The sequence below is a fragment of the Panulirus ornatus genome, chromosome 23, assembly GCF_036320965.1.
Source record: "Panulirus ornatus isolate Po-2019 chromosome 23, ASM3632096v1, whole genome shotgun sequence".
NCBI classification, from domain to species: Eukaryota; Metazoa; Arthropoda; class Malacostraca; order Decapoda; family Palinuridae; genus Panulirus; species Panulirus ornatus.
This window is the reverse complement of record NC_092246.1, coordinates 21,542,752-21,557,896: the sequence shown is the minus strand read 5'-3', so window position 1 is coordinate 21,557,896 and position 15,145 is coordinate 21,542,752. Positions and strand designations below refer to the sequence as shown.

General features: G+C 36.5%; 2 protein-coding genes across 11 annotated transcripts in view; one reads left to right on the top strand and one right to left on the bottom strand.

Moving 5' to 3' along the window:
- Window positions 1–9,404, top strand: part of LOC139756888 (pyridoxal phosphate homeostasis protein) — a 29,328-nt gene extending 19,924 nt beyond the window's left edge. For all 4 annotated transcript variants that reach the window (XM_071676776.1, XM_071676775.1, XM_071676778.1 and 1 more), the window contains exons 6-8: window positions 2,983–3,125; window positions 5,088–5,186; window positions 5,503–9,404. In XM_071676776.1, coding sequence (XP_071532877.1) covers window positions 2,983–3,125; window positions 5,088–5,186; window positions 5,503–5,571 — 311 coding nt within the window. In that variant the 3' untranslated portion in view covers window positions 5,572–9,404. The remainder of the gene's footprint in view (window positions 1–2,982; window positions 3,126–5,087; window positions 5,187–5,502) is intronic.
- The window catches only part of Dip-B (Dipeptidase B), a 39,282-nt gene continuing 32,287 nt past the window's right edge, over window positions 8,151–15,145 (bottom strand). For all 7 annotated transcript variants that reach the window (XM_071676768.1, XM_071676771.1, XM_071676769.1 and 4 more), the window contains 4 exons: window positions 14,846–15,019; window positions 13,555–13,713; window positions 10,841–10,993; window positions 8,151–9,818 (listed from right to left, as the gene is read on the bottom strand). In XM_071676768.1, the coding sequence (XP_071532869.1) occupies window positions 9,684–9,818; window positions 10,841–10,993; window positions 13,555–13,713; window positions 14,846–15,019 (621 nt within the window). In that variant the 3' untranslated portion in view covers window positions 8,151–9,683. The remainder of the gene's footprint in view (window positions 9,819–10,840; window positions 10,994–13,554; window positions 13,714–14,845; window positions 15,020–15,145) is intronic.

Here is a 15,145-nt window from a genome sequence, read left to right as displayed (position 1 = left end):
CTCAACCATGCTCTTTTTATTTCCACACATCTCTCTTACCCTTACGTTACTTACTCGATCAAACCACCTCACACCACACATTGTCCTCAAACATCTCATTTCCAGCACATCCATCCTCCTGTGCACAACTCTATCCATAGCCCACGCCTCGCAACCATACAACATTGTTGGAACCACTATTCCTTCAAACATACCCATTTTTGCTTTCCGAGATAATGTTCTCGACTTCCACACATTCTTCAAGGCTCCCAGGATTTTCGCCCCCTCCCCCACCCTATGATCCACTTCCGCTTCCATGGTTCCATCCGCTGCCAGATCCACTCCCAGATATCTAAAACACTTTACTTCCTCCAGTTTTTCTCCATTCAAACTTACCTCCCAATTGACTTGACCCTCAACCCTACCGTACCTAATTACCTTGCTCTTATTCACATTTACTCTTAACTTTCTTCTTTCACACACTTTACCAAACTCAGTCACCAGCTTCTGCAGTTTCTCACATGAATCAGCCACCAGCGCTGTATCATCAGCGAACAACAACTGACTCACTTCCCAAGGTCTCTCATCCCCAACAGACTTCATACTTGCCCCTCTTTCCAAAACTCTTGCATTCACCTCCCTAAAAACCCCATCCATAAACAAATTAAACAACCATGGAGACATCACACACCCCTGCCGCAAACCTACATTCACTGAGAACCAATCACTTTCCTCTCTTCCTACACGTACACATGCCTTACATCCTTGATAAAAACTTTTCACTGCTTCTAACAACTTGCCTCCCACACCATATATTCTTAATACCTTCCACAGAGCATCTCTATCAACTCTATCATATGCCTTCTCCAGATCCATAAATGCTACATACAAATCCATTTGCTTTTCTAAGTATTTCTCACATACATTTTTCAAAGCAAACACCTGATCCACACATCCTCTACCACTTCTGAAACTACACTGCTCTTCCCCAATCTGATGCTCTGTACTTGCCTTCACCCTCTCAATCAATACCCTCCCATATAATTTACCAGGAATACTCAACAAACTTATACCTCTGTAATTTGAGCACTCACTCTTATCCCCTTTGCCTTTGTACAATGGCACTATGCACGCATTCCGCCAATCCTCAGGCACCTCACCATGAGTCATACATACATTAAATAGCCTTACCAACCAGTCAATAATACAGTCACCCCCTTTTTTAATAAATTCCACTGCAATACCATCCAAACCTGCTGCCTTGCCAGCTTTCATCTTCCGCAAAGCTTTTACTACCTCTTCTCTGTTTACCAAATCATTTTCCCTAACCCTCTCACTTTGCACACCACCTCGACCAAAACACCCTATATCTGCCACTCTATCATCAAACACATTCAAAAATCCTTCAAAATACTCACTCCATCACCTTCTCACATCACCACTACTTGTTATCACCTCCCCATTTGCGCCCTTCACTGAAGTTCCCATTTGCTCCATTGTCTTATGCACTTTATTTACCTCCTTCCAGAACATCTTTTTATTCTCCCTAAAATTTAACAAAAAAATCAATGAAAAAAGATAAAGATGTAGGTTTTAAAAGAAGAAAAACCAGTTATATACTTTGAGCAGAGCTTATGAACATCTGCAAGAACTTACTCAGTTGTAGCTTTGAGGATTTACTTACTTTGACCTTCATGAAATATTTAAGGCAAGCTGATTCTCTCTCAGAGTACTAAACACCATACTGCAATTCACCCAGGTTTGTGATGTCTTCAAGTAAAGATGGGAAATGAAAGGAAGGGAAAAATAACAGACAGTATTTTCGATCTGTAGATTGAGCCTCTGAGAAGAGCTATTTGAAAGAGGGACCTAAAGAAGTAGCCATGGAAAATTAAAGAAAAGAGTTACCCATAATGACAGTTTAGTTCTATTTTAACCATTTTCATCAGACAGCACTATATCCAAAACCTTTTAAAGAAGATTGATCAAATCTTGACAGAGGTATTGTGAAACAAAGGTTTGTATGAAATACCAAAGATCTCTCTTGTCAATCTTATCCAACATGAGATTCCTGAAGAATGCTAGGGAAAGACCCACTATCCTTTCATCATGGGCGGAGGCTGACCTCTATGATTTCATGGGAAAGTAAGCTTCCTGATTCATCAGAAGTGTATTTTGCTGATAAATACTTTAAGGAGCATGGAAGAACAAATAAATGTTGCCAAAATTATTTCTTTGTGAGATACAGGAAATCTGAGTCTTGTCTAGACATGAAGGATGATCATCTGAAGGGGAACTGTATCTGTATTGTTTAGAAATGAGTCTGTTTTTGAATGTGACTAAACATGCTAGACATAATCACATCATCTACTCTATCCCAAACGCTGGAGGTGTTGCATAGGGGCTGAAATAATTCTTTTGAGCAGTTATCCTGAATCTGTAGAGCCCTTATTTTTTCCTTATCTGGCGTGGCTTCATTCTTATCACTCAGCCAGATTGGAATCATAAGCCATCTACATTATTAACCCTCTTGCTATCACCTTTTATTTTCAGCTATCCCTTTCCATCTTTGATATTGCAGTCCTCTGTTCTAGTGATACCATGTTAGCCACTGCATTTGTGGGGTGTCTGCATGTGTTAAAGCCAAAATAGCTTGAATCTTCAGTCTGTGACTAGCTGCTGCTTCCCATAATTTGTATGTGGAACCCCACCACATAAAGTCTACAGGAGAATGGTTGATTACTATTTTATGACCTTGATGGTAGATGTGCTTTTTAGAAAATTTGGGGGGGATGATGTTACAACTTTGCAAAGTTATTTTCTGGTCACCTTTTTTTTTTATTTTGTTATAGGTGTGATGCTTATTTTCATGAGGTATACGAGTTGGTGACCTGTATAACTACAATTGGCCAGTGTCATGGTAACCATACCAAAACATATCTTTGTAGCCACCAAACTTATTTTTCTGACTATTACATGCAGTTTTTTCTTTATGATTTACAGATAAAAGTGGTGTTCATCCAAATAATGTGAATGATTTGGTGAGCCACATCATGCATAACTGCCCTAATCTGGATTTTGCTGGCATCATGACAATTGGAGCATTTGATCATGATCTCTCTAAGGGTCCCAACCCAGACTTTCAGGTAGGAGGGAAATATCTATCCAGGTATCATGACTCATGAAACTCAATGCATTTGAATGTCATATTGAACTGTATATTGGTAGCTCATAGAAAACTGTTGCAAAAAGTTTTGTTATCCACACCTCTTGTAAACATATTTTACTGTATCTTTTGTTTATTACATTCTTTTGAAGTACTATGATTCTTCTGTAGTTTATTTTTCACAGTGCTCAGCTGCGTTAAAGCCATTTCATACCATTTTATGGAATCTTTACCTGAAGTTGATGCCTATGGAGCATGTATGTAATGAAAGCATAGGAAACAGTTCCATTGAAAACTTGATCTAGGCATTTCAATTAAATCTTATAGACCTACGTAAGAAAAATAAATTCACTCACGAACAAATGCATTAAAGTCAATATAGTCATTAAGAAAATAATTATAATTTAAAGAAACACATTTGACTTGTACTTGAATGCAGTGAAATTTGAAACTGAAAGCAGAAGTATATGTAAACATACAGGTTGTTACAAGTATACCATATCTTTTTGAGAATACTTATTTCATGGACTGCCACTGTACAAGTCCGGTAACCAGTAGCAGGACTTCAGTCATACTTGTTGTTTGCCTTCTCCTGCCTTCAGTTGAATTGGAGGGCAAGCCATCTGGGTATTTAAATATATCTAATGTCACAAGCAGCAGTGTCTCATCTCCAAGTTTTGGGCTTTCACCCCTCACTTTGTTCCCCCATATCTAACTTTATCTTTTTTTTTTTATTATTATACTTTGTTACTGTCTCCCGCGTTAGCGAGGTAGCACAAGGAAACAGACGAAAAGAATGGCCCAACCCACCCACATACACTTGTACATACATATATCTATCTATATCTCTGATACCCAGTCCCTCTGGGAACTCCCAACAAGGGATAGCCTCAGCAAAAGAGTCTACACATATCCCCTTCCTTACACACTTCCTTCGGATACACCAATCCACACATTTCTCAAGCTACTCTATCATTGTAATTGTTGATAGATTAACTTCTTCCTATTTCACTACCAACAGCACTGTCCTTTGGGGTTCTCTCCTGTATCCTGCACTCTTCCTTTTCTTGATCAGCAATATCTTCTTCAGCAGATAACTAAATGCTCTTATATGGTGATGACTCAACACTGCATTCCTCCAATTCCTTCATTTGCTTCTAAAACCCTATCCAGCCCTCCTATCTTTCTAAACCCCTTACAACTTTTGCTTTCTTTTTATGGATCTGCAGTTCCACCACTTGACAAAGTAAATATACACTCTTGGTATCATTGTAACATCCAACATGATGGTAACGCAGCTTTGGACCAGTAGTTTGAAATGGTTTGGTCACATGGAGAGAATGAGTGAGGAAAGATTGACAAAGAGGATATATGTGTCAGAGGTGTAGGGAACAAGGAGAAGTGGCAGACCAAATTGGAGGTGGAAAGATGGAGTGAAAAAGATTTTGTGTGATCAGGGCCTGAAAATGCAGGAGGGTGGAAGGCTTGCAAGGAATAGAGTGAATTGGAACGATGTGGTATACTGGGATCGAAATGCTGTCAATGGATTGAACCAGGGCATTTGAAGCATCTGGGGTAAACCATGGAAAGTTTTGTCGGGCCTGGATGTGGAAAGGGAACTATGGTTTTGGTGCATTATACATGACAGCTAGAGACTTTGAGTGTGAACGAATGTGGCCTTTGTTGTCTTTTCCTAGAGCTACCTTGCGCACATGCGGGGGGAGGGGGTTGTCATTTCATTTCGCCCCCTCCCTCAACTGACATTGAGACATATAGGTATGTATATGTGCATGTGTGGACGTGTATGTATATACATGTGTATGTGGGTGAGTTGGGCCATTCTTTTGTCTGTTTCCTTGCGCTACCTCGCTAACGCGGGAGACAGCGACAAAGTATAATAATAATAAAAATATATATATAATTCTCCGGTACATATTTTCAGAGGCTGCTGAAATGTAGGGCTTCAGTTTCAGAAGCCCAGTGTACAGAACCCAAAGATATAGAAATGTCTATGGGAATGTCAAATGATTTTGAACATGCGGTGAGTATGCATAAATTTTACTTTAGAGCCTGTTTTGAAGAATATAAATTGTAACACCTACCATGTACATGCTGCATTTCCCCAGTGATCTTTCATGTTTGAAATTTCAGTAGACCGTAGGAAGCAGTAAGCAGTATGAGCCTAATCTTAGGAATTCTGCTTTTGTTCGGAGTAAACATTCAGAAGCAGCAGCACATTTCTCAAGTTCAGGTTATTATTGTTTCATTTTCTCATGTACATGTGTTTGATGTAAAAGGAGTGTGAAGTGATTTTTAAAGATTACATAGTTTCCACTGCAATATATATTATATTTCAGATTGTTGTTGGGAGCACTAATGTGAGAGTTGGCAGCACAATCTTTGGAGCAAGAAATGTCAAGAAGTAGTGCTACGGGTTAGCTTAAAGGTATATGATCAAGTTGTGGCTCAAAGCTATGCTACATCTACAGTTTATTAATTGACTGTGTTTTATTGGGTTGATATGTCACCATTATTTTTCTATATATATCTTAGGAAGTATCAGTAAAAGAAATCAGAAAACATCATTATGAAGACAAATACTGTATAGACATTATGAAGGGGAGCAAGGGGTTGATGGCTTCTTCCTCCATTTGTGAGTAAAAAGTCTCCTTCTGCAAGGGTGTATCATTATCAGTGGAAGAAAAGGAATTTCTTCTCAAGGAACTAATTCCAAAGGACTCCATTTCCCTGTTACTTACTGTAATGCAACCTTGAAGCTGCCGGCATCCTCATAAAGGGGTCTTGGGGTTATATGATACATTGAAAAAATTAGAATTATGTGGAATGTCTTAAGGCTAAGTTGATAGAAAAATTATTGATCATATTCTCCAGAATAAACAATTGATTAGATAAGGGAATGAAGAATGTAAGAAGTTATGTTAGACATAGGAATACTTTTTAAATTATATTTACTAATGCCTAAATTATATTTACTAATGTCTCAGGATAATTTTTACCTTGGACCTCCTTATAAGAGGCTGTACTACTTCCAGTAATAGGGGAAACAATGGACTCTTTTGAAGTTTGAAGTTATTTGAGGAGACTGTACTCCCAGTGGTACAGTCTTGCCAAAGGTGACTTTTCTGTCACAGTACAATATATTTTTCAAAGCATATATGTGAAATTTTGTGCAGTGAAATGTATTCTGAGAATCTGATTATATATAATTATGAATCTTTTATCTATAGATGGAAATTGTAAGAGGTTAATCCTTAAACGGCATGCATGATCCAAATATTCTATCAAAGAGTGTGCAAGAAAATATAATAGTAATTTTTTAGTAATTTTTTCTTATATGAAATGATATATTAGCACTCAAGAGTAATAGAAAATACACAGACAGTTATATTACTACCTTTTGTTTTGGCATGGTCTAATGATTGTGAGCACCTTGTAGGGTTGTGAGTTAAGTGTTCGACAGCTCCAAATGTGACAGAAACAGCTAGAGATTAGATTTCTTTGTTTCTGGAGAGCTTGTTTTCTAACTCTATTCTAATCTCAAACTCAGGCATTGTTAGTAGTAAATACCAAGAATATTAGAATTATTACTTTCACATAAACATTCTGGGTGAGAGATTAGCTTGAGATTTCAAAAGGAAATTGAGGGATTTGTTTCTTTCCTATAGAAGCAAAGTGTTGGTGGCGAGTAACTTTGATATAGTTGAAATGATGCACCTTTTACCCTATAATTAAATGTGTGAGTCCATGAGTATTCCAGCTCTTTCTCAGTTATCTGTTGCAAAGTCCTACATTGTCACATTATTACCTAAAGAGTTAGGGTTAGTTGTTGAATAATTTTTTCATTGGGGACATCTCCCTCTTCCTTATGCAATACCACTAGAATATCTCGTAAATCACTTGTTTCTTCACGTTTCGAAGTTTGTATTCTTCACTTTCCTCACTTACTGATTCACAAGTGCCCATCCAAGTCATCCATCAATGTACATTTTTCTGCAGGGTCACTATTTACTCACAATCTGCAGTTTAAGGGTTGTGCACTTATTTTTGTGATTGTAGGGATAGTGAAGATAGCAAAAAAATTTCTCATCATCATGGCTGTAGACAAGACCTCTATAAGCTAATAATGAAATAAGTTATCTGGATATTTGAACCGGAAAATTTGCTCAATTAACATGGATCGCTGTTTGCAGAGATGATGAATTGGTATCAGCTGTTGTTTAAGGTTTAATGTCTTCTGATGAAACTTACTGTACATGCTTGTCCATTTGGATCTCATAGTGGATGATTCTTGTTGTGTTAGTCCTAGTCAGTGAATTTTAATTTGTAATGGAATTCACTGTTTAATCAAGATGGTTGTAAAGGTTTTAGATTTTTTGTTAAAAAATGTATGTTACTTTCAGGATTTAGTAACTTTTTTGTTCAGTATATGCTAAGTATATTTTTTTGAACAACTTTCTTCTTGGGAATCAAATACATGTATTATTGAGTATCAGGACAAAGATGGTTTATAATCATCAGTAGAAAAAATACCTGAGGAATAAACCATGACCCAAATTTTACAGAGGTGGCCAAGACTTATGTAGTTAACTTTGGTAGTTATGGAAATGTTACAACCGGAATTGAAGTCATAATTTTTCCTGCATACACACCAGATTAGCAATATGATAGTATAGTATTTCCCAAAATACTTCGTTCACTACCACCTAGTCAGGTGCCAAACACCTAACTACAGCACTAAACATATATTTTGAAAGGACTGAAGCATGTGCAGTATATGTAAAGAGCGAGGGTTGACTTCCATAGGATACCAAAGCCAGTCAACTGACTGCCTGCCTGTATTGAAGTTTCAACTTTGTACATATGCCAGTTTATACATTTTTAAGGTTAATTTGGGCTTTTATTGTATAAATAAAAAGCTGATAGGAAAATGTGAAAACATAAAATGTAAGTAAGATAAATGTGTTGAGATGGGTAAACATACTGCTTAAGGAACAATTTTATTCAAATTTCTTCATTATAATTAACAGCATTTTTTTATGCATGTATTAAGAGTACATTGGAAAATCAGGAATTAACTTGCTAATTTACTCTATATTAAAATATAATAACCAAAATCATGTAGATATTAGGACAAAGTGAACCTTAGTTGTCCAGGTCAAATTATACAATGCTAATCAAACTTTTTAAACATTGATGGTAAAAAACAGATGACTAGTTAAATAACAACCTTTTGTATTCTTTATGTTATGGTCACAAAAAAAACTGTGAAAATAGGTTTGTCACTTCAGTAATGGTTATTGTCATTTTTATTACTGTTTTGAGGTAGAACAGGATATTTATAAAATCAGTAAATGATTTCCTGAAAAAAAAATTATATTAGTCAATCTGTTTCATACTGTAAGGCAGTAGGACTGTTTTCCTTCTTAGGTTATGATATTTTTTGATTTTATAAATATCAAAGATAATTTTCTTAGTCCCTGACATTGATCTCTTCACTAACGAATATTAATAAACAGCAAAGGGGTCATATATCAAGGTTCCTTATGAAAATGTGCCTTTCATAAACTTCATGATCAAGGACTGGTTCACATTGAATATTATCTGATTTCTTTGGAGTGCATATTACTTTCCTCCAAAACTAGCCACCCCCTTCATGGTGCCATCACCTTGCATAATTTCAATAAAAAACAGTATTTCATCATACTTCACGACAGTTGGGATGGGGCTGACTGCAGTAGCCATGGCCAGTGAACCAGACTTGGCAGACCTTGATTTTTTTTAAAAGATAGATACTACCTTGCAAAAGCTGACAAAGAAATCATAGAAAAAAAAAATGCAAAAGGTACTATTTTAAATAGTGCCCAAACAAACTGGCACATTCTGAGACATATTTCAAACAATGTTGCTGAAAGTGCATAGCAATAGAAATGTAAACTCCATTGAGCCATCCCTAGGAAATGGCTTATTTGAGTAAAATGTGCAAATCAGTTGTGGGATATAGAAAATTAAATATTAAACCATTATTGTCATAAACTCTTAAGAATCTCCAATTGTAAATTTCTACCTTTTATATAAATCACAAACCATTAACTACTGAAAATTATCTTTGCAAATAAAGTTGCTGTTCACCAGCTTAATGCCACAATATAATATGAAACCAGTTAAAATATTGAATAAAAACAGCAGTTAATAAATGAACCAGATATCAAGTGTCTGAATATTAAAATTTTTTGACAAAGCTTGCTTTTTCTTCAAAATTATGCTTTGATTTAGCTTATATATAAAATCAATAAAAGAATTTAAGTACAACGCCATAAAAATAACAGTACAATTAAGACCGAAAATACAACAAAGTGGAAAGGAAATATGGTATTGTAATTATAACACATCTTGTCAGACAATATTCCACTGCTTAATACTATAAAACACCTTTCCCATTTAACAAAAATTAAAGGGAAATTTCTTTGTTCTTTAATGACCATGATATATCATCTAGTTTCACCCACGATCCTATACATCAAAAGGCATTAGGAATGAAAACTTTGGTCAATGCAAGGATCGGAGCTCCCGTTGGAATACCAGGAAATGGTCCTGATGAACCTGCAACATCCAAGTGAGAGTACTTCAGTGGTTGGCTGCTGTCCTTGCCATGCTGAAATAAATAAAACATTAAATCAATCGCTTGCATATACTCAGTAATGGTACATACAGATATTTATATCTATTTATAAATACCCTTGGACTCCTTTTTGAAAGGGTCCTGGTGTTACCTGAGTACACTTCTCCAGGGTCTACAGTTACCCAAGGCTATGCTATACTCAAATCTGGTACAGGATGGACTCCTTTTAAGCAAGTTGCTCTACTGATGATACAGCCTCACCAAAGGGGACTTCTCTCTCAAGATGTAACCTGAAGCAGGTGAAGCTTGATAACACAGGATATTCCAAGTATGTATGGCTTAAGATGAGGTGCCTTAGGATTGGCAGAATGCGTGTATAGTGCCAACATATAAAGAAAAATATGGCTTCAGGAGTGGTTGATGTGTGGATTAGCTGTTTGCTCTAAAGAATGCGAGAAATATTGAGAGAAAGAGAAAGACCTGCATGTGACATTTACAGATCTAGAGAAAATACGAGTTGATATGGATGCTCTGTGAAAGGTATTACGAGCATACAGTATGTACTTGAGTAACTACAAGATTTTGCCATACCAGCAGGGATAACATGTGCTCCCCAACTGATATGTATATGCTAACAAATGAAGTTTCTCTTGACTGCCTTGCCTTGTCCCCTTCCTCATGCATGCCATGCTCTCAAACTTATTCAAAAACTCTTAACTTTTCTTGCTTCCTTACTATCACTTTTCCTTTGGTACAGTGGTGAAACAAAAATTAAATGTATATATTTTCAAACTTGACAATAGCCTTCAAATGCTGAATGTGTGATAGAATCTCACTCTAAGTGTAATTAAAGATACCGCTCTGAATGGAAGAAACAGTAAAATGACAAAAAATGGAATTAGTACAAAAAAGTAATTAAATCAGCAGTCGAGATAACCAATGGGAGCTGAAATAAGACGATTAAATGTAAATGACCCTGGTTAAAAACTAAACTATATGTACAATCTATTTTCTTTACTCTTTTAAAACGATAATATTCAACTTGTAAAACTTACCTTATCAAGACCTGATGACATCACAAGGAATGCAGACGGAGTCTGATGTCCACGAGGTGTGCGAGTTGAAGGTGCATTGTTGCACTGTAAAACATCTTCATATTCACTCTTTCCACAGTGAAAGTCATAATCTTCACGTCGAATGGATGAAATCTGTAAAGAGAATTATAAATATCCCCCTCTTAAAAAATATTTACATTATCGCTGAAAATTTATTTGTATGAGCTCACCTTTCCTTCCGTAACAAGTTAGCATTAGGAATTGGGCCTTCAAGGGAACATCCTCACTTTGCTCACTCTGTTCCTATATTTTGAAAAGGATGAGGCAGGAGAGGAGGATTTCCAGCCTCTGAATCCCATCCTCTACTCAAATTCTATAACACAGAGAAGATATGGTAATAGTATTCTTTCTCCCTCTTTTTCAGATTTTTCCCACAAAAATGTTCAAAATTCCTTTAGTATTGAACCACATATAATATCTGCAGGATTGTCAGTAAGTTCTTGTTCAACAAACAAATTTTGGTAGGTAAAAGATCAGGTCATGATTCAAGGGAACTCTATCCCATTTCCCTTCCATGGTGACAAGGCAACACCTTGGTTTGGACTTTTTTTTTTTGGAGGGGGATGAAGTTTCAGAATTACTGTAGTTTTCAGGGATCTTGTTGAAAAACATTGAATCTGTAAATACACGATCTTCTTTGGCCCAAAGACTGGGATGAGCTGTGCAGTATAAGATGAATATGGGGTAGACTCCTGTTGTGCATATAAGATTACCTATGTTGAAGGGAGCATAGGATGCATGTTAGAGAAACAATCTCAACGTATGCTAGGGTTACCAGTAGAGTGCTACAGGGCTTGGCTTTATGTTTGCTGCTATTCTTGGTGTATGAAAATGACTGGCCACATGGTTTGGACTACATGAACATGCTTGCGGACAATGCCAAGGTCATGAGAAAGAATAATGAAAATTACATTCACTTATAGGGAACGTGAACAAACTCCAAAGTTGGTCAGAAATATGGTTAATGGAATTCAATCTGCATTTGAGAGGTAATAAGAATGGGAAAAGGAGGAAGTGTCATTGCAATCAGTAACAAGCAGGAAATAAGGTAAAGAAATCAATGTGAGAGAGAACCATAGGTTAACATTATGCCTTACCTGTCACCAGATGCAAAATATCTGCTGACTTATTTTAAAATCACATTGTAGTAAACAGATAAGATGTCTAATAAGCTATTCACAACATATACCAAACAAAATTGGATTATTCCTTGAAGTCTACAGCACAAAAATCAAATTGAGAAGGTCCAAAGAAGAGTAACCTTGATGGTACATGAATTAAGCCATCTGAGCTATAATGATAGGCTGAGGGCTACAAATTTGTCCACCACAGAGAAGACAGAGGGGTGATATGCTTACCGTCATCAGGTTTTACGTGTGTTGGCTGATGACAATGTTGAAAGGTTTTTCAAATGAAGCAATACTTGAATAACCAGAGGTCATAACAAAAAGGAAATAAGCTACAAAAATCAATATAAGAAAGAGACCCATAGGTCAACATTGTGGCTAGCCTGAAACCAGAGGCAAATCATCTGTTGGCAAATATTATAATCACATCAAAGTAAATAGATCAAAAAAATGTATAGTAAGCTATTCATAACATATACTAAACAAAATCCAGATTATACCTTTCAAGTTTAGTCATGGTCAATGCCCCTAAAGAAGCACAAAAATCAAAACAACCTAGATGGTGCGAGAATCAAGAAATGAGTTATATAATGAGAAGCAGAGGGCTACAAATAAGTCCATAATGGAAGAGAAAAGAGGGGAGTAATCTCATCATAGCCATCAAGTTTTAAATATGTTGGACGATGCCAAGTGAAAAAGTCATGTGTAAGCAATAATGGAATAACCAGAGACAATGACAAGCTTATTAGCAAGACGTAAAGAAGCACTCTTATAGTACAAGGATGCTGGACAGTTGGAATAAACTAAATAAGGAAACTGTGAATGCATTATTACAAAATTGTTGAAAAAGCAAATTAACTGTACAAAAAGGTCCAAGAGTTGGGGTTTCATGATTGTATAAATAGATAATTACATATGCAAACTACAATAATCATTGATGACCTTTTTTATTAATATGAAGGAAAAGAGATGGAAGCCCATTCAGATGATAATGTCAGAGAAAGGTGTGGTAGTAGGTACAGTCTGACTGCAAGGGTCAACCAGGGTAGAGAAAGGATAAACAAAGAAAGAAGATATATGTGTCAAAAGTGAAATCAGCAAGGTGGAAGAGAAGATTGAGCAAGAGATGGAAGGATGCAGTGAAGGAGACTTTGGATTATTGGGGCTTGGAACAATTAGGGTGAGAAGCATGCACTGGATAGAATAAATTAGATCAACGTGGTGTATGGCGGAGGGGCACTATGATGTCAATGGGCTAACCATAGGCTGATAAGGCACAGGAAATGAACCAGGGAATAATCTGGAAGAGGATGCTGCAAATGGTAGTATCTGATTTCACAGCAGAAATACATGAAAGCTAGACTCGGTAAGTGCAAGTAAGGCCACTGTTCATAAGTTACCATCTAACACCTCAATATTTCTTTTCTACAGGTGCAATCTTACACACCTAATCCTCCTTAATTCACATATTACTAGTCAATACACAAAATATATATAAGTGGCCCCTAATACTAAAATTGTTCTTACTTCAAATGGATCGGCAACTTCTTCTCCAGCAGTCTGTAAGGACTGAGCCATTTTAGCTAAGTGGGCTGGTCCATTATCCATGACAGCTGTGTAGGCCTCACCATATGCCAGCACACAATGACCAGTCAGTGTTGCAATGGTCATCAAATAAGGATTTACCTGTTAAATGGAAAATTCTATAAACCATCTATAAGCCCTCTGTAAACCTAGCAAACACAGTCATAATAAAAAAATATGAATATCTTGTAATAAGCCCTCACTAAACCCATTAAACAGTCATATAACACATGATAAATCAATGGAAAATGTATAAGTAACACCCAGAGGATACGGATCACTAAGAAATATGCTAATATTACAACAAATGAGACATGCTTCTAAATTTAGCTTGAGCTTTCTCCGGTGAATAAGGGTCTTACTGATCATTGATGGAATACTGGCATGTCCATGTAACATACCTAAAAAGCACAAACTCAACCTACACACTCTTACACAAATGTACCTACAGCAAGAAAGAAGGAAAGAGAGAGCTAAGTTAAAAGGAGAGTCTGAAGGCTTTCAGTACCCCTTTGACTACTGCTAATCAACCATTACTTGGCCTGGGTATATATCATGCATGGATGTTTGGGCCATACTTTTGTCATGTTATATGACTAACTTAAGACAAGGATTCTTTCCTGCTGCTAACTATAACTACTTGTAACATAGGAAATCTGTATATACCAATAAAGTGCACCTTCCAATTCAAATGACAAGGGGAAAAGGTAATCTACAAAGGTACAGCTGGAGTCCCTATTTGAGTAAGACATTTTTATGAGTAAATGACACGGGTTTTCTTCCAGTGATAATTACAGTCACTTGCAATATAAGTGCACCATTGAATTTCAATGAGGACAGGAAGAGACAAGCCATACATGTATGGACGGAGCCCTTTTGATGTTAAATTTCATGGTAAAAATGTACGTTTCTTTAAAATCCAAAGAGACAACAAAACCAGAGGGGCATAACAAGAAACTGAGTGAGGAACATTCTGGAGGTAAATACAGATAGCACATAGAAATTTAAAAGTGTGCATGACAGAAATACAGGATTAAAGTTGCTGCCCCACAGCCCTACATGTGTAAAATTCCCAAACCACATAGACAACTCTGGCCCAAAGTTACTTGAATAATAAACTATGAGCTTAGTTAAAATATTGTAAAACAATCAATATACTTGCAAACTACACCAACATTTTTTTTTCAATCCATTTTCACCATTTCTATCAATTTTTCAAGAATATTTTACTCACTTCTTTAACAGCCATTTCCTTCATATGGCACAATACATCAGCCATTGCCATTCGACCCTCTGCATCAGTGTTGCCAACTCGCACACGTACACCAGCCCGCGAAGTGATGATTTCATCAGATACATAACACTCTGATCCTACACTGTTTCTCACCATTGCCATTGCACCAATCACCTGAAACAGATACATTTTGTCTATTCAAAAACATTCAAATAATATTTCAAATTGCAATAGAGCACTTTACGAAAACTGCATTGAATATCATTATAACAAGAGGTGATGAAGTGTGACAAAATTTAA